We start from the raw sequence: 20,945 nt of genomic DNA, 5'->3' as shown, positions 1-20,945 counted from the left end.
CTCATAACCATTTCAGAAAGTGTTCAAGTTGTTTATCGTGTTGTCTGCTTAGTTAGAATATGCGCACGAGCAAGTCCTCAGGGAATAGGGGAGGGTTATTGCGAAATGCAAGCCTATCACGTCCAGCTTCGACATCAGACCCACCTCCAACCAATTACCAATCGCAAAATGTATATATCATAGGTTATGAACCTGGACATGTGTTTGAGGCACTGGTAGGGACTCTTGACAAAAAAGACAAGACAATCGAAGACCGAAGATAAAATAATTAGCCCGTTTCTTTTAATAAATAGTAGGCTATTTTAAATTATTGCCAATTTGTTGGTATATTTAAATGTAGGGTGCGTTTTCCAGAAGTCGATAGACTTATTGGTCTAGGAACTTTAGTAAATTGTATTTAGCTCGAGTGAAAAAACATCGGTAGGTGGACGAAATGTTGCAGTTTGTGCATTTATCTCAAAATCCGTAAAAGCGCTTTCATTTCACTGGACGTTAAACAGAGGGGCACGGTGAACCTATGACATTGCACATACACTGAGACTGGGGCTGCAAATGGGCGGCATAGGTGGCAATCTTTACCTCAGTATGTCGAATGGGACTGATACGCAAACTTTCGGAAAAGACACCGATATCAACAATCACCTTCAACGCAGCAAGGATTTAGCGGAGTGTAAAATGGGAATTCAGGACACCAGGTTCTATTACCAAGACTCAATTCAAAACGGACAAGACGGGTCGGCAGTGCCGTACCACGCAGACCAAACTGTGGCCGGATTCGGAGCGCAACCCGGGAGGTTTTACCTATCAACTCCCCTCAATAGCTGCCATTTCAGCAGTGTCAGGTCGCCGACTAGAAACGGAACGGGACATACTTATTTACCAACGGGAAGTGAAGGTTTCTCGACAACTAGCAAAGAAGTTTACCCTGCCTCTGCGGAGAGTTATTCCGCACCCTTTCAACATGGGTACCCTCGCGCGCCACTCTACCCCTTACCTGGGCTACAGGTGTGCGGGAAGACGCAAGCTCTCCTCAACAACTATCCTCTGTGGGCGAAGTTCCACAAATACCAAACCGAAATGATCATAACGAAACAGGGGCGGTGAGTAAAAATACAAATTCCCTCAGAGGGAAACGTATTGCCTATTTATAAACCTACATCTTATTTAGCCACCAAATGACAAATTACCACAATTTGTACCATAGGTATGTCGGCGCGCGCTGAAAGTTGTTGACAGGTGCCAAGGACAGGTATGAGCACTTGTGGGCAAATCATTGGTGAGAAGTTCAGGGAAAGTTCCTTTACTGCCTTGCTCTTGTTTTCCTTGAGGTCATTCCTAAACAATGTATTGGCTAATGATGGCCTTATTATGAAGTTTCAATTTGTGCCAAACTGCCAAAGACTTAGGCCTATACGAATGAATCCAGACAGGGCATGAGGGCATCGACCCGCTACACAGACTAACAAAGTGCTCCAAAAATATATATATTAATGAGTGTTAAACATTTTAGTGTTAAACTCGCTGGAAAATCTATAGAGCAATTTTTCCCAACATGAAAACGGCATGATATTTATGCTAAACCTAAAATAAACAAACTCCAACATTAAGAGCTTCTCACATCATATTTTTCTCGTTTTCCTTTGCGTATTGACTTTTTATTTGACCGTTATATCGTAATTTATTTAACTTGTGTAGCTAATCATGAAAATAATAGGCCAAGTAATCCGAGTTCTCATGGGTCGGTTTGAGTCCAATGTGTTATGATGACGAGCATAAATACTAGCCACAATATCAGGGAAATATTTTTGCTGGAAACATTATGACACTTCAGCCTGACCCCCTGAAGTGCATGCAGAGGGTATCACGACGGTGGCATAAGCCACTGGCTCCCAACCCACCCAGCAACGAACAGAGGGGAAGAAATGGCTGGAGGGGATGTCGCATAGGTCACCGAGCATTAAGATCCAGTCATGTCGATGATGATTAATTTACTAATATGCGACACATCCATCTGACACAAGGTTTCAGGCCATCAGTTTCTCATGATTCTGATCTCTCAAAAGACCAAGTGCGCTGTCATATAATAGGACATTGATATTTTAAATTAATTACATGTTTGCCCTTCCAGTTAACACTGTATTTACTGCCAACATGGAGCTTTTAAAATTATGTAAATACATAATTTAGATGAATATATTTAAGATGCAAAAATTGTGTCATAAATATGTTATTAGGTTACCTGTATTTATCCGAAAAATTTGATTATTCTAAAATGTATGTACAACAATCATAAAATGAATGCTTTGCCGAGCACAACAGTGTGCACTAAACAATATTGATCAATGAAAAGTCTACTCTTTTTGAAAATTATATGTACAGTATTTTCATTAGCTACTTTTCATATTCACATTTTGTATGCCAGAATGTGTCCAGTTACTCATGTTCACCCTTTGTAGGGTACATACACTGTGTCATCTCTCGTTCTCGCTCTTAAAAATGAAATGAACTTCAATGAGAGTCAAAAATGCACTACTATCCAGTCTGTCCACCACTATATTCTCCTTTCCTCTCCTCTCGCTAAGAAAGAGCTGCTGAAGAGAGTTCTTCAAGTATAAGCAAATTCTTTCCACAGACTGATCTTATGAATGCAGTTGTGATTTTTTTGTGTGAAGGTCTTGTTCACGAAATCCTGGACACAGGTGCATTTTAATCCTTGCCATAGTCTTGCACTGTCCTCTGGGACTTTGGAAATGGATGGAAATGTATCAAACATTTATTTGGGGCCAATTGAATTATTTGTGGGGCAGGCTGTGTGTGTGTGTGTGTGTGTGTGTGTGTGTGTGTGTGTGCGTGCGTGCATGTGTGAGTGCATGTCCGTTTTTGACATAACATCTTTTGGCAGATAACCCTGTGGAAAATGACAGTCTGGTCATGGTCATCCCAGCTCATGTAATTAAAGTAATTAATACATCTCTTAAAATACACATAATGCCCCCCCCCCCCCCTTCACACACACACACGCATGCACACATACACGTACCAACATAGGCCTACACAATCACGATACGATAGTAATAATTAGATGCATATTGAATTGAAATACTGCATGTTATAAACAAACACTTTTAACCACAAAACAAAATAGCTCTTCTCATGATGGAATTTTCCACTGATAGTGAAAGAAAAGTCTTTGAGCTATTGGGGTCTGCAATGGTCATCAGTTCCAATGGAACTTCCATAGAGCCAAGAGAGAGAGAGAGAGAGGTGGGGGGTGAAGGGCAGAGTGAGAACCAGCAAGGCTTCAGATGGCCATACACAGAAGGGTGTTGCTAGGCACCTTTGATGTTCAGGAAGGAAGACAAGGTGTTTTTTCTCTTTCTTCACCCTCACCTCTTCTCTGGTACAGTAAGAGTACAGCGAGTGAGGATCCCGTTCCCTCAGAAGAACAAGTCTGGCCTTTGAAATGTGCAGCAATCCCTATGCCTGTGCCAGGGGCCCTAGTTCTCCTGTTCTTTTCAAGTTTTCCTCTAAGACAAGACCAATTCGTTTAACATTGGCTTGGCCCAGCCATCTTCACCACCACTGAATCTCTGTCTGACTCATGGCAGTGGCAATGGTAACCTCACTGAAACCTTATCTGTTGATAAGAGGTTTGTATATGTTGATAGTGGTCTGCCGTGCATTAAGATCGCTGATAGCAACATAACTAAGGTAGCTTAGTGGTTAAGAGCATTGGGCCAGTAATCGAAAGGTCGCTGGTTCTAATCCCCGAGCCGACTAGGTGAAAAATCTGTCGATGTGCCCTTGAGCAAGGCACTTAACCCTAATTGCTCCTGTAAATCGCTCTGGATAAGAGCGTCTGCTAAATGACTAAAATGTACAATTGGCCCAGCGTCGTCCATGGTAGGGGAGGGAATGGCCGGCAGAGATGTAGCTCAGTTGGTAGAGCATGGCGTTTGCAACGCCAGGGTTGTGGGTTCAATTCCCACGGGGGGCCAGTATGAAAAATAACTAACTGTAAGTGGCTCTGGATAAGAGCTTCTGCTAAATGACTAAAATGTACATGATTAGAATTTGACCAGGAAATGCATTTTTTGCAACAACTGCATTCAGTCATTGTTAATGTTTCAGAAACATCTCTTGTAAAATAAGACAACTTGCAAAATAAACAACCATTATGTTGTTGAGTGCCTTCTGGATTTTGATATTATTCAAATCTTTAATATTCTCTAATTTGACTGTTTCTAACTGTTATTGATCTTTAGCATGATGTGTTCTTGGAAGGAGATGATTGAGTAAGTTCTTACAGTGTAGACAGAGAGTTTCGAGCTAACTTTAGACTCACAGGAATCATGGTAACCTGCTCAGAGAGAAAATAAATCTGTCTGTTTCTGGTTCATTGAATCTTGATAATGTGTTCCAAAAAAACATTTCAACATTTAAAAAACTATTTAGGATCAATCAATCACAATATAATAAACCATTGTGTTATAACTGTTTATTACCCATGTATAAACTATCGATAAACTATTATAAACTGGCTGGTTTGAGCCCTGAATGCTGATTGGCTAACAGCCGGGGTATATCAGACCGTATACCACGGGTATGACAAAACATGTATTTTTACTGCTCTAATTACATTGGTAACCAGTTTATAATAGCAATAAGGCACCTCGAGGGGGTGTGGTATATGGCCAATATACCACACCCCCTCGGGCCTTATTGCTTGAATAATGAACATGTCTGAAGTAGAGAATGAGGGTGAAGGATGAAGTAGAGTTTGTTTGTTGATTGGTTGTAAGCGTCTTTGGTCCTATAAAAGTACTACATAAATCCATTGTTTGTATTATAATTTTTACAGCTCCAGTTTATGGAGTAATACTATGCTGGATTTTGAAACCGTAGCGGAAAGTGTCAGATGTTTTAGTCTGATGTTTTATTTACTGTAGCTGTCAAGAGGTGTTCCTGAAAACTGGCTGTGAATAAAAATGCACATAAGCGTTTGTAAAGATAGCAATCAGTGGTTGTTAACATCAAGTGCAACCTAGTCTGTATCTGGGTAATGCATCTACTGAACAAAAATATAAACGCAACATGCAACAATTTCAAGGATTTTACTGACTTACAGTTCATAGAAGGAAATCAGTCAATTGAAAAAATTCATTAGGCCCTAATCTATGGATTTCACATGACTGGGCAGGGGCGCAGCCATGGGTGGGCCTGGGAGGGCATAGGCCCACCCCTTAGGAGCCAGGACCAACCACTGGGAAGCCAGGCCCAGTCAATCAGAATGAGTTTTTCCCGACAAAAGGGCTTTATTACAAATACTCCTCAGCACCCCATACTGCCAAATTCTCTAAAACGACGTTGGTAGAGAAATTAACATTAAATTATCTGGCAACAGCTCTGTTGGACATTCCTGCAGTCAGCATGCCAATTGCACAATCCCTCAAAACTTCGGACAACTGTGGCATTATATGTTGTGTGACAAAACTGCACATTTTAGAGTGGCCTTTTATTGTCCCCAGCACAAGGTGCAACTGTGTAATGATCATGCTGTTTAATCAGCTTCTTGATATGGATGTATTATCTTGGCAAAGAAGAAATGCTCTCTAACAGGGATGTAAAGAAATTAGAAATGTGTGCACAAAATTAGAGAGAAATAAGCTTTTTGTGCATATGGAACATTTTTGGGATTTATCTTTTATTTCAGCTCATGAAACATGGGACCAACACATGTTGCATTTATATTTTTGTTCAGTATATGTTCCTGGCTTTTTAGGGATCAACCTAAATCCCCCCCCCCCCCCTCTATCTCTCTCTCTCTCTGTCTCTCTCGCTCTGTCTCTCTCTCACTCTCTCTCTCTGTCTCTCTCTCTGTCCCTCTCTCGCTCTCTGTCTCTGTCTCTCTCTGCTCTCTCTGTCTCTCTGTCTCTCTCTCTTTCTCTCTGTCTCTCTCTCTCTGTCTCTCTGTCTCTCTGTCTCTCTCTCTCTCTGTCTCTCTCTCTCTCTCTCTCTCTCTCTCTCTCTCTCTCTCTCTCTCTCTCTCTCTCTCTCTCTCTATCCCTTCCCTCTCGCTCTCTCTCTAGTGAAGCAGAAGTAGGACTATTTCAAGTTTTTGGTGTCTTAGGCTTTTTAAATGACTTGTCACATCCTGTACAGCTGTTGGTGAGTGCATACATAGAAGATGCAATGTCTTGCAGAAACCTCTAGTGCAGACTTTTCAAAAAGAACTAACCCAAGGACTTCCTGTACGCTCTGATGTTTAGGTTCTTGACGGATGTAGAGAATATGGAGCATGTATGGTGACGTCCACTCATAGAAACTGTCCCTCTCGGCACAGACGTCAGTTCAACGTTTAGTTTTGATTTACATTTGGTTGAGTTGTCAACTAATGTGAATTCAACGTGAAATCAACAAAACAAATCACCATGTCATTGGATTTAGGTTAAAAGTTGGGTGAAAAAAAGACAAAATGCCCTGATGTTGATGACTTTTTACAATTCCAATTAGTTTTTCATGTTGATTCAACGTCATCACATAGATTTTTACTGTTACAATGACGTGGCAACAACGTTGATTAAACCAGTTTTTGCCCAGTATGTTTGATTTGAGGTTCATGCTTTCAGCAATAATATGTTTGTATATAGTCAGTATATTTGAATTACTGTGCAGCCAATATCTAAAGTCTACTGCTTTACTGATTCATCCAATGCAAACAGTATACTGTATCATCAATCATATCTTCAATGTGTATCAAATAACATAATCTGACTATATATTCCTGAGCTGCAATCATTGCACCTGTACTGTTTTCTATCTACACGAAGGTTATCTATACTGTACATTGATACAGTGGATAGAGAATAGATGCCTATAAATAGTGTGAAACTCTGCTTGTGTCCAGCAGCAGCTGTAGACTGGCATGTTTTCATCATAGTTGATCAAGTGTACTTGTCTGGTGACACAAACTGGACCTGAACTCCTGTCCTGTTGAATCAGTGGGTGCGCTCAAGCATCAAAGTCTTCTCCCTGGTGAATATCCAGTCATTCTCCAGCTTCTGCTTCACATCCCCAGGACAATCCCTCCTTCTTTCCCTCTACCCCCTTTTTTCCTTCCCTGTGTGCTCTCTCTTTCTCTATATGCCATTTCAAAGACAATCCCATTTTTGTCATTGAAATGTTTTTTCAAAACTTCACCCACATTTTAAATGAGTGGCAGTCTGGCAAGTACTACAGGTACAGCTATGACTACGTTTGACGTAAATACAAGGATTTACTCAGAATGGACACTACCCTGTCATACCAGACAGGTTTCGCCTACAGTCCCAGACACTAGTGGAGTGGGCTCCTGAGTGGTGCAGCTGTCTAAGGCACTGCATCTCAGTGCTTGAGGTGTCACTACAGACCCTGGTTCGATTCCAGGCTGTATCACAATCCGGCCGTGCTTGGGAGTCCCATAGGGCGGCGCACAATTGGCCCAGCGTCGTCCGTCATTGTAAATAAAAATGTGTTCTTAACTGACTTGCTTTGTTAAATAAAGATGTTAAAAAATTGGGAGTCACTGGACATGGAATCATGGCATGGCTAGACCATTCTGTGGTTGTGTCAGCCTCTCTGCCTTTCAGTCTCAGCCAGAGAAGTTTCCAGACCTCCGCCTGCACTCTCAATGACAAAAACCCCTGAACCTCCTCCACATGTCTGTGGTTTCCCCTTGACAAGTTCTGATAAAAGCCCTTAGTTTAAATAAGTCTGACAATATAAGTGAAGGAAAATTTCAACTTTCAGTGTTTTTGTTTTCTATTACCTCATGGCGCAGGTGTAGGGGTTCCACTCATGACTCAAACAGCCTGCCGCCAGTTTCTGTTTTCACTTATATTAATGCCGCTGTTTTTTTATTTCAATATCAAATAATTTCTGGGTAACAATTAAGTACCTTACTGTAATAGATTTCCATTAAGAAAACAACTATTTCTCAAGCAAGAATTTTGCTACGGCTGTCTGAGAGTGGTTTGAGTGGGGAGGTGAAAACTGAAAACTAGCTGTCATTGGCAGAGAGGTTTGGAACTCTCTTTGTTATTGGTATATAAATCAATTGACTCCATGGTGTCTCAAATCAGCTGATTAGAAGGTCCTATATATAGATTGTATTTTCAACCAGCAACTGTCAGGAAATAATACTGATAAAACATTTTCACACTTTTACAATGTTAGTTTCATTAACTGTTGTACAATATCATACAAAATACAGGTAAAACAGAATTTTTACTGCACTTGGCCTTTAAACACAGACATAGATGGAGAAACCTATCACCTGTTATTTGCTAGCAGCTAAGGAGCTGCCACAATACTTGGGTTTCACCAAGAATTGTGATTGATTGTTGCAGTGGGCTGCCCATGATGCAAGTAGTCAGACTGCTATCCAACAGTTTGGGGGTTTACTGTAGATGGAAAATATATCATCACCTAATTGGATTTTGTACAAAGGGTATATGATGTGTGTAAGGTCTCATGTGAGTTTTGTCAATGAAATCAGTAGGCACATTATCTCGTACAGATACAGTATGTGACAGCCACTTCCATCTTGTCACATCAAAAGCATGCAGCACAAACACAAACAAAACATATTTTATAACAGTTGCTAGGTTTCCATCCAATTGGCGACAGATTTTCATGTGAATATTCTAAAATCCGCATAAATAAAATATGCGCAATCTCCCACCAGTGGTGTTTACACCAAACTGACTTGTTGCAGATAAAAATCTGTGCGTGATGACGTAGTGCACACAAAATTCGCTTAAGTTTTCATGTACCGAATAAAAATCTAAAGTTCAGTGTGTTTCCATTGCATTTTCAACTCTACAAAAACTGTTGCGTTAAATAGCAAATATGCCTACTCTGATCTTGGTACGTGAATATTTGTATTTATCAAATGGCAGTCTAGCATCGATCATCATTTCACCAGAATAAGCCCCTCGATATTTATTGGAAAGGAGCATCACCACTTTCACCACCCTGTGTGAAGTTCATCATCATTTATTTCATCTGTAGCCTAATAACCTGCATGGTTTCCCGAGTCGTAGTGGGATATCAGCGCGTGACTCCAAGTTTACTTCGATATGATGGTTGTCATATCAGTATTTTCGCATAAAGGCGTTTCCACCGCCATTTCTCGAATAACAATGTCGAACGAACAAATGATCTGTCGGCATTTTAAACATTCCATCACAGCTGTCGTGATTGATTTTTATAAGGTATGACTTTACTCGCATAAAAACTGTGGATGGAAACGTGGTTATTGAAGAGGAAACAGTTTTGTCCCGCAGAGTACAGTTTGCATTGACTATATGACTGTGGCACTGAAGTCTGTGAGATACACAACACGCACACACATACACACACACCAATGGAGTAAGAGACTCCAGAGTGAATGCCCTCTGTCCACACACACTCATACAAACAGTTTACACAAAAACAAATATCCCTTTATACACCTCACTTATTTTACACTGCTTACTACTGAAACAGCTTGAGGGTAGAGTAGACTGAATTTAAATTAGCTGAATTTATAGGCTCACACCAAGTGGAAAAGGTAATGCCCGTTCTATCATACCGAGGCAGACAGGACTGTCAGTGTAAGAGGCAGAGCGTCTCTCTCCGTCAATCTCTGCTATAGTTTTATAGCATTAAATACTTTACCATGGTTCAATTAAACCGACCAACATTTAACCCTCTAAAAAGTAAGCACCTTCAGTATTGATTATGAATATTGTAGCAAGAATTGCATTATTATTCTCGCCATAGTTAATTTTATTTGGATAGGGACACAGTACAAACACATTGACACATTGAACAAACAATCGTCGGATTGCGTTGCACTATAGTGTTTCTAGCTCACGCTTATTTTCAAAACCTGTCCCTAGATTCACGTGGTCCTCTGTAGCTCAATTGGTAGAGCATGGCGCTTGTAACGCCAGGGTAGTGGGTTCGATCCCCGGGACCACCCATACGTAAAAATGTATGCACACATGACTGTAAGTCGCTTTGGATAAAAGCGTCTGCTAAATGGCATATACTACAATGGATACTAATAGTCAGTTCCTGAGTTGGCTGGTTGGTGGTGATGAGAGTATCTGGAAAGGAAGTGTGTTTTTAGCACAGCTTCTTGAATTTAGAACCACCGCTAATGAAAGGCAAAACCTTATCTGATCAAGTATCTACCCTTCACTGAAGCACACTATCTCAGCGAATGTATTGCATTGGCAGTGCTATAGCCTCGTGTACTATGGAGTGTAAAAACAGCGAACCAAATGTCAAGCGTCCCGCGATGATTTAGCTCCACCAATTACCCTGTGTTTATCTCGAACAGCAGCAACCTGCAGTATCATAATGAAGGCATATACAGCCTAGTGTAAACTGATATGTGTATATATAGTATATATGCCAGGGCGATTGAGGGCAAGGGGTTATATAATGTATTCGGGAAATCCACTCCAGCAGAAAGTAATCCTGTGTTTTTGTTGTGTACTACTGCCCCGGTACCCTTATATGTTGGTGTGCATGCGTGCGCATTCGTAGGTGCTCCCGTACGTGCGTGTGTGTGTGCTGTACAATATGTATGTGTGTGTGTGTGTGTGTGTGTGTGTGTGTGTGTGTGTGCGCTTTTCATGTGTTTGGCCTAACTTTAGCCAGTATTCCCCTACTGTATTACCTGGAGACAGGCTGACCTCCCCGTTACCTACTCTCAGTGACGGCCCTGGTGATCAAAATCAGTTCACCAAGTAAAGCTCCAGCAATCAGATGCGGCTTCTGGTCCATATTTTATTAACAGCCATATTAAATATTAACGTCCACTACACTCCTATCCCCCTGCTTTGCCCCTCAGCCCTCTAACCGCACACAGAAGAAACACACACTACACCTTAAAAAATGTACACACAGAAATCCCCTCTCTATCTTGCTCGCTGTTGTTTCTGACAAAGATGCTTTGTGATTGCTTCCGATTGCAGTACAATTTGTAGCTAAAAGTAGATTTTGTCATTGTGATGGTAGTCTTGTAAAGCTGTCAAGTCAAGAAATGTTAATTGCACAATTTTTATTTCAATTGTGTGTAGATATCCACATTGGAATAATGGTAGTACAGCGATAACACCACACATAATACGGCTATTGCAAAGAGCAATACCGCATCATTTTTGTGTTACTTAAATTCAATTCTGGCTCTATAAGAAAACGCTACAGTACATCTGTTTCAGTGTATTTTAACGAACTATATCTACCTCTTCTCTTATTTGATGATGACGTTTTTCTCCTCTCTTCTACTCAAGGAGGATGTTCCCCTTCCTGAGTTTCAACATCAGCGTTCTGGACCCATCAGCCCACTACAATGTGTATGTGGACGTGGTCCTGTCCGACCAGCACCACTGGAGGTACCAGGGAGGCAAGTGGGTCCAGTGTGGCAAAGCAGAGGTTAACATGCCAGGTATGATTATCTAGCGGTTAAGAACGTTTGGGCCAACGTTGGGCCAGTAACCGAAAGGTCGCTGGTTCAAATCCCTGAGCAGACTAGGTGAAAAATCTATCGAAATGCCCTTGAGTAAGTCACTTTGGGTAAGAGCATCTGCTAAATGACTTAAATATAAAAATATACAGTGGGGAGAACAAGTATTTGATACACTGCCGATTTTGCAGGTTTTCCTACTTACAAAGCATGTAGAGGTCTGTAATTTGTATCATAGGTACACTTCAACTGTGAGAGACGGAATCTAAAACAAAAATCCAGAAAATCACATTGTGTGATTTTCAAGTAATTAATTTGCATTTTATTGCATTACATAAGTATTTGATCACCTACCAACCAGTAAGAATTCCGGCTCTCACAGACCTGTTAGTTTTTCTTTAAGAAGCCCTCCTGTTCTCCACTCATTACCTGTATTAACTGCACCTGTTTGAACTCGTTACCTGTATAAAAGACACCTGTCCACACACTCAATCAAACAGACTCCAACCTCTCCACAATGGCCAAGACCAGAGAGCTGTGTAAGGACATCAGGGATAAAATTGTAGACCTGCACAAGGCTGGGATGGGCTACAGGACAATAGGCAAGCTGCTTGGTGAGAAGGCAACAACTGTTGGCGCAATTATTAGAAAATGGAAGAAGTTCAAGATGACGGTCAATCACCCTCGGTCTGGGGCTCCATGCAAGATCTCACCTCGTGGGGCATCAATGATCATAAGGAAGGTGAGGGATCAGCCCAGAACTACACGGCAGGACCTGGTCAATGACCTGAATAGAGCTGGGACCACAGTCTCAAAGAAAACCATTAGTAACACACTACGCCGTCATGGATTAAAATCCTGCAGCGCATGCAAGGTCCCCCTGCTCAAGCCAGCGCATGTCCAGGCCCGTCTGAAGTTTGCCAATGACCATCTGGATGATCCAGAGGAGGAATGGGAGAAGGTCATGTGGTCTGATGAGACAAAAATAGAGCTTTTTGGTCTAAACTCCACTCGCCGTGTTTGGAGGAAGAAGAAGGATGAGTACAACCCCAAGAACACCATCCCAAAGGTGGAAACATCATTCTTTGGGGATGCTTTTCTGCAAAGGGGACAGGACGACTGCACCGTATTGAGGGGAGGATGGATGGGGCCATGTATCGCGAGATCTTGGCCAACAACCTCCTTCCCTCAGTAAGAGCATTGAAGATGGGTCGTGGCTGGGTCTTCCAGCATGACAACGACCCGAAACACACAGCCAGGGCAACTAAGGCGTGGCTCCGTAAGAAGCATCTCAAGGTCCTGGAGTGGCCTAGCCAATCTCCAGACCTGAACCCAATAGAACATCTTTGGAGGGAGCTGAAAGTCCGTATTGCCCAGCGACAGCCCCGAAACCTGAAGGATCTGGAGAAGGTCTGTATGGAGGAGTGGGCCATATATATACAAGGTCTGTATATATACAGTGGGGAGAACAAGTATTTGATACACTGCTTATTTTGCAGGTTTTCCTACTTACAAAGCATGTAGAGGTCTGTAATTTTTATCATAGGTACACTTCAACTGTGAGAGACAGAATCTAAAACAAAAATCCAGAAAATCACATTGTATGATTTTTAAGTAATTAATTTGTATTTTATTGCATGCCATAAGTATTTGATACATCAGAAAAGCAGAACTTAATATTTGGTACAGAAACCTTTGTTTGCAATTTCAAAGATCATAAGTTTCCTGTAGGTCTTGACCAGGTTTGCACACACTGCAGCAGGGATTTTGGCCCACTTCTCCATACCTTCTCCAGATCCTTCAGGTTTCGGGGCTGTTGCTGGGCAATACAGACTTTCAGCTCCCTCCAAAGATTTTCTATTGGGTTCAGGTCTGAAGACTGGCTAGGCCACTCCAGGACCTTGAGATGCTTCTTACGGAGCCACTCCTTAGTTGCCCTGGCTGTGTTTCAGGTCGTTGTCATGCTGGAAGACCCAGCCACGACCCATCTTAAATACTCTTACTGAGGGAAGGAGGTTGTTGGCCAAGATCTCGCGATACATGGCCCCATCCATCCTCCCCTCAATACGGTGCAGTCGTCCTGTCCCCTTTGCAGAAAAGCATCCCCAAAGAATGATGTTTCCACCTCCATGCTTCACGGTTGGGATGGTGTTCTTGGGGTTGTACTTATCCTTCTTCTTCCTCCAAACACGGCGAGTGGAGTTTAGACCAAAAATATCTATTTTTGTCTCATCAGACCACATGAGCTTCTCCCATTCCTCCTCTGGATCATCCAGATGGTCATTGGCAAACTTCAGACGGGCCTGTACATGCGCTGGCTTGAGCAGGGGGACCTTGCGTGCGCTGCAGGATTTTAATCCATGACGGCGTAGTGTGTTACTAATGGTTTTCTTTGAGACTGTGGTCCCAGCTCTCTTCAGGTCATTGACCAGGTCCACTTGCAAATTAATTACTTAAAAATCATACAATGTGATTTTCTGGATTTTTGTTTTAGATTCCGTCTCTCACAGTTGAAGTGTACCTATGATAAAAATTACAGACCTCTACATGCTTTGTAAGTAGGAAAACCTGCAAAATCGGCAGTGTATCAAATACTTGTTCTCCCCACTGTATATTACCACACTCTCTGTCATGTTTACAGCCGCAATCAATGACATACAATGGTACAATGAGTGAATCCCCAGTAGGGTCCCTCAAGAGTAGCATTGAGAGTTAGAGCATCAACTTGACCATACTAACTGCATTTATAACCATGCTTATGGATTGAAAGGAACATGGATTCAGTCTTTTCCTCAGTGGCCAATCATCCCTCTCACTCCACTCCATTTGTTTAAATGTACCTAGTATGATGAAATCACCAAGAGAATCAACCGAAGGCAGCTAAATTTTTTTGAGAACGATGACAATTTGAACCCCCATACAACTTGAGTTATACACTAACATGTATTGTGGCTGTGTGGCGCCTGACTAATTACAGTGTAGTGGTAGCCGTGGTAACATTGTTGTGGTGGCTATGATTCTTTAGTAACGGGTTAGTAGGTCGTTTTGCTAATGTTAACTGGAACTGTGATTGTGTAGTATGGCATTTGCTTGTCAATTATTTGTGAAGCATTTATGTAGGCTTATGTAGACTTATAAAGGGCTCACGAAGGCTTCTTTAACGTTGTAACTAACTCTATCCCATAGGGAACAGGATGTATATGCACCCAGACTCTCCCAACACAGGGGCTCACTGGATGAGGCAGGAGGTGTCGTTTGGCAAGCTCAAGCTTACCAACAACAAGGGCAGCGCCAACAACGTGGGACAGGTAACCGATATGATCAGAAACTCATTTAAATATGTCATAAAATCCAAATGAGATTTTCCATTGGTGTTACTTTTGATAGTTTTTCATGGTCATAATGCCCTTCTAGGACTAATTATTCAGTGCTGTTCCCTCCTAGATGATCGTTCTGCAGTCACTTCATAAGTACCAGCCACGGCTGCACATCGTAGAAGTGAAGGAGGATGGTTCTGAGGACCCCTTCCTCACCGCCAAGGCCCAGACCTTCGTCTTCCCAGAGACCCAATTCATCGCTGTCACAGCCTATCAGAACGCAGACGTGAGTCACCTCGCCTGACCTCAACAGCTCATTTGACGTGCCCTTTTCCATAGCACACCATAGACGTTTATAACGTAATTAGGAATAGAAGTGTACTCACACTGAGGTGCCAAAGAAGAAGACTTTCCCACGATAAGAAAATAAACTGTGTAACCCTCATGAATTATTTAATGCAGTCAGTGATCTCTCTCTCTCTCGCTCTCCCTCCCTCTCTCACTCTCTCTTTTTCCTATGCGTCTAAGCTCTCACACTCTCTCTCCTCAACGATCTGTCTGTCCTATCCTTGCCCCCTCTCCCATCCTGTCTCCTGCTATTTCTTACACAGATCACCCAGCTGAAAATAGACCATAACCCCTTTGCTAAAGGTTTCCGGGACAATTATGACACGTGAGTATGCCTGAAAATAACCGAATGAATAAAGAGAAAACAAAACCCCTCAAAAACAACTCTAGTCTTGAATGAGAATATTTTACATTTTAAACCAGCTCTATGTCTGTACAAGCAGGCGCTGAAGCACAGTGCTGACACACATACTTAGTCATACCGTATCAACACTAGATATCTCCAACTAATAAATATACAATTGCTAAACCTAATAGGGCAATGTATTTCAATCTAACAAAGACGTGTTGATATGAGGAGGTGTGAAAGACCTGCTAGATGGTTAAGATATATTTGATGTTGCAGACATTTTGCCAGGAAGTAACACCTCTTCTTGTGTTGCGCCCCTTCCCCGTTCCTCCCCGTTCCCCTGCCTAGGCTGTACGCACCATCTGACTCCGACCGCGTCACCCCCTCTCCCACCGAGGGCCAGCAGTTCTTGGCGGGTACCTGCTACACCCAGGGGTACCTGATGGACCAGTACATGAACCCCTTGCCCCAGAACCGCTTCTACAGCCGGGAGCACGTGGCAGCCATGGGCCATCAGGCCAAAGATCCCTCAGCCAGCCCCCACAGCCGCTGGTACCTCTCCCCCCAGCAGAGTGTCGCCTCCAACCGGCTGGACTTCAACTCCTACGAGGGCGACTTCTCCAGCAACAGCTTCTACAAGCCCTTCCCCCTGCAGACGTCGGCCCAACATGCACTGGGCTACTACGAGGACAGCCCCTTCGCCTCGGCCAGCGTATCCGTCTCAGGAGCCTCCTCGGTAGCCTGGAGCACCGACCGGCCCTCCCCTCCATATCTCAACCACCCCTGTCCCAGTAAAGTCGGCCGCAGTCTAGGCTGGTTCAGGCCTGTGTCCTCTACCAACTCCTCCACTACCTTTCCAGGTCACCCCAGGCTCCACCCCCCGTCCCTCCTGGAGCCGCTCCGCCCCCCACCCCCGCTGCAGGACAAGCCCAAGGAGGCGGGGGTGGGGGGAGAGGACCCCTGGCTGGAACCCCCCTCGGTTAAATCGGTGGACTCGGCTGACTCCGGCCTGTTTGAGGGTGGGGCAGAGAGCAAGAAGCGGCGAGTGTCGCCCTACGCTTCCAGCACGGAGAACTCGCCGCCCACCCGCAGTGCGGAGGTCTGTGAAAAGGACAGCAGTAGTGATGCCGGCTACTATGGCTTTTACACCCACTGAAGCAGCCCACACACCACGTAAATACTCTCTCCTAGTGTCCCCCTCCTGTCCTCTTTGTGCTTTGGTATCTCCCACATGGCCGTGTGTCTCTGCCTGTCCCATGAAGTCATGTAATGGCACTGGACTGAAACTCTATTGACCACAGAAGGCCAACATCACAGAAGGGCTAGGTATCTGGCACCTCAGCCATTTTCACACATACAGACAGACTGGACCTCTCGACAGCCCAAAAGGGAGGCTACTCTAAGGTTGTGTGTTGGTTATGTGTTTGAGGACAAGGACCTTCTAAGGTCAGACAGGAACACTTTGAACATGACTGTCAATGTGTGCGAGGGCCAAAGAGCCAAGGCGATTTGACTGGGTCCACAGACACTGCCCTAGAGACACGTAGATACACAGACACGCAGACCTGTGACTTAAGTCTTTCTAACGTTTGGGGATTAAAAAATAAGACGTCTGCACACCTGCCGACAGACCCCTGCAGGGACTGTCCAGTCTTCCCACATCACACACACACACACACAGACACACACTCTCTCTCACACACACATGCTCACACACAGACACTACTCTATTCTCCAACTCCACTTTCAGTATATGCTCACTGTCACATGACCCAATGTACCGAGATGCAGACACGACTGGATGTTAATAACAAAACTGAATAATTTCTGTCTAATCCTCTATCTGAGGAGTTTGGAACTCCCCCTTGTGACAGAAGTGAAGAACTGCAAGCTGATGGTGCAGGCGAGAGCAGAGGCCAGCGTCAGGTGTTAGAGGTGAGGGGAGCTTAGCGAGCACATGGCCTGAATTGTCAACGCTAATCAGCATCAAGCCTGACGGGCCAGTCTTCCTCTGGTCTACTGTCGCCTACAGCAGGTCTGTCATTTAGAACAGCACAGCCTTACAACACAGTGGAATTCAACTTATCTCACAGACAATCTGAGGCAACTACAAAAGCGATTAATTGAATTGAACCCTCAGGCTTCCTTCCCAGACTGTTTCAGGTAGCTGCGTTCGGTATTTCACGGTTTCACTGTAACAGAGGTCGCCCTCTGTGTGATCAAATCAATCTGAAAATGCCCCAGTCGCCACACAAATAAAGACCACAATCAATAACTACATTAAAACGTGAGCCACTCAGACAACACACACTGGAAATCATTACCAACAGGGTATATGGTTTTACACCCCCCCACACACACACGCACACACGCACACACACACAATCACAATGAGAAAGACTATTAAATGGCCTACACAGGTTAATTGTAATATAGGGTAATATTTGTCTATATTTATTGGATTCGTTGACCTCTGTTGCTCAACATAGTGCTCCTCCCCTTCATCTACACTGACTGAAGTGGATTTAACAGGTGACATTAATAAGGGATCATAGCTTTCACCTGGATTCACCTGTCATGGAAAGAGCAGTTCCTAATGTTTTGTACACTCAGTGTATATGGCTAAGAGAGAGCCAGAAACAGACAGGGTACATGTAGCCTATGTAGTGTCACTCCCAGGCTTAGTTAGCGTGACCCGGCAGACCGTGTCCCCCCCCAGACGTTAGATTCATAATGTCGTGACAATGGCGCAGCTTCCTGGCAAGGTGACCGAGATCTATAGAGAGAGGAGAGAGCGCTAGAGAGAGGGAGCCTCCAGTCTGAGCCAATCAGAGCCCTGGCCTTCACAAGGTGCTAATGACCACAGACAACTCTGGGGGTCACAGGCAGCCACTCACTCAGAGGACCCTGGGATACTGGTGGTCTAAAACCACATATTGCTGGGTGTGTGTGCTCCAATTGCGAGGCCATAAGAAATGACAGGAATGTAATCAAGGCAGGACCTCATTACTTATCACACTTATGATTACGGTATATCGTACACAGAGTACAGTAAGACACATGATATAATTAGCACTTAATGAGTGACAGGCTAGCCATGAAAACATGACTCACAAACAGTCACTCACTCACACTGGAAGGTGACCAAAACACATCCACTTTTGAGTTTTAAAAAAAGACAACAGGTCAGTGTGTCTACAGTCAGTCCTGCTGGCAATGATTGAATATACTTAATGTAAGATATAATTGTATATAAAAATAATAATAATCCTACTTTCATATACTGGATGTTAATTTTGTTAACCTCCTCAAGGTGTTTTTATATTATTAATTCATGAATTGTACAGATGCCAACTTTCAAAGGGAAATTCTGCGATTTTGTGTCAGGCTAAACTGCCTTAGTACAAACAAACAGAGAAGCTGGTTTTCCTATTGGAAGGTGGAAAAAATCAGTGATTCTCTGACATAAAACTGGAGCAATAGGATGGAAAAGACAATCAGATCTGTGGTATTGCAGAAATCTGTAAATTAAATATGCTCGTAAACAGAAAGACACCTTCCCTAAACAGAGCTTAGCATAATGTTGACTTTGCTGTGACACCTTCATAATGCAATAATGCCATAGCACAGTAAAGGTCATTGGACTGACTTCATGTGCTATAGAAGAGGAAAGGGAATCAACTGGAATTTAAAAAGTCAAGCTTTAGATGTTTTCTTAGGTAGAGTTGATCTTATGCTGGACACTGTAAACAAATATGATATTGCTAACATGAGTCTCTTCCCAAAAAGTTACTTTTTACCCTTAAGCATTTTAAATGAATGAAAAGGGGAATTAATTATTACAGTTGTTTGTTAAGAGGTGGACAATTTTTTGTTATTTAAGTGCAATTAATTGAGATGTGATTTGACTTTTTATTTATAAGGTGTTCAATATTGCAAGAGTAATTGAAAAACGTTGATTTGATCAAATGCTTCGAAAATGTGCTGAAATTTTACTCTGTATCTGGCGTTACATGATTTTGTATGTGACACTGTCTGGCACTGAACCTGCATTAACATGAATGCTAGTGAGTTGAGAGAAATAGATAATTCTGTCTGTATATGTGGTGTAGAGTTCTCAGGACTGCCCCCTAGTGTATATCTCACTCCTTACAATAAACAAAACAAAAACTGCCAATAGAAATCTTCCATAAACAATCCATAACCCATGATTCTTTTATTAGAATGAAGCTGTGAATGGGAAATGTAATCCAGTCTTGATGACTTAAAAAACTCAAAAGAGATTAAGGATGGGGTAGTCTTGAAAGGTTAAATTCTCCATCCAACAGTTGGATAGTGAAGCATGTTAATTCGTGTTTAATATGGACTGTTAGTCTCTGGAGTAGGGCACCTTGCCTTCAGTCTGTGAAATGGCATGTCCTTAAATGTTTATAAAGGTGTATCAATCTGATTAACTCAATCGGGCCGAGGAGGCTGCAAAGGATATATAGGAATGCAGTAGAGAAATGCAAAACATTGTACTAAATGAATTTGTAATATTTATTCTAATGTAATAAAGACTGAAATAGCAGAAAATATTGAAGGAAAAATTTTTTTATTTATTAAAAAGGTGGCTTACTTGTGTATTGTACTGTTTTTATTCATTAATTAACATTTAATTATCACAACTTTTTGGTTTGAGATTCAACTTAATGTAAAAAAAAAAAAAAAAACAACCTCAAGGTTATAAACAGAATAATATCGACAGCCATTGTACTGTATATTAGACATGTTGATATTAAGTCTAGTTTGATTATACTCAATCATTATAAAATATACTTTATTAAAGCAGACTCATTATGCAATCAGTTGCCTTGGTAACCCCTTTCATGAGCAATATCTTAATAATCACAAGTAATAGTTATTGTTAACTCAAATCACAAATAAAAAACACAACAAAGTAACTTGTGTGCATGCTAGATGAGAGACTGTTATAGGTTACATTCCCATGTCAAATTGTTTGACTTACTAAAATGTACTCGGGTAGGAGAAAGGAGTGTTTGAACACACTAATGCCACTGAAATAAATATGATTCAACAATAATTCATAAAGGGCTGAATCCTAACTTAGGATCCACAAATCATGCATAGATGTCTTAGGGGGATTTGTGTGAAAATTGAGTGATGATGCAAAAAGATTGAGTTAGGTGTCAGCCTAGAGAGTATTAAATACACATTTTCTACATTTACCATATCTGAAGATTAGTCCACAGTAAATGTCTTGACCTGATCAAATTAACCTAACACTTCCAGCCCTCTAGACAGCAAATACATCTTGACAGGATAACAAATGTACACAACATTTACATTTACATTTTAGTCATTTAGCAGACGCTCTTATCCAGAGCGACTTACAGGAGCAATTAGGGTTAAGTGCCTTGCTCAAGGGCAC

General features: G+C 42.4%; 1 protein-coding gene across 1 annotated transcript; it reads left to right on the top strand.

Annotated features, from left to right (window-relative positions):
• The first annotated feature begins 221 nt into the window (after positions 1-221).
• LOC121546885 (T-box brain protein 1) lies at positions 222-20,122 on the top strand. Its single transcript, XM_041858097.2, has 6 exons — positions 222-1,100; positions 11,328-11,482; positions 14,687-14,808; positions 14,945-15,103; positions 15,429-15,490; positions 15,863-20,122. The coding sequence occupies exons 1-6, from the start codon at positions 553-555 to the stop codon at positions 16,668-16,670; spliced, it is 1,854 nt and encodes a 617-aa protein (XP_041714031.2). The 5' UTR covers positions 222-552; the 3' UTR covers positions 16,671-20,122.
• The last annotated feature ends 823 nt before the right edge of the window (positions 20,123-20,945 follow it).

This window comes from Coregonus clupeaformis, chromosome 1 (assembly GCF_020615455.1).
Source record: "Coregonus clupeaformis isolate EN_2021a chromosome 1, ASM2061545v1, whole genome shotgun sequence".
Taxonomy (NCBI): Eukaryota; Metazoa; Chordata; class Actinopteri; order Salmoniformes; family Salmonidae; genus Coregonus; species Coregonus clupeaformis.
This window is presented reverse-complemented; position numbering and strand designations above follow the sequence as displayed.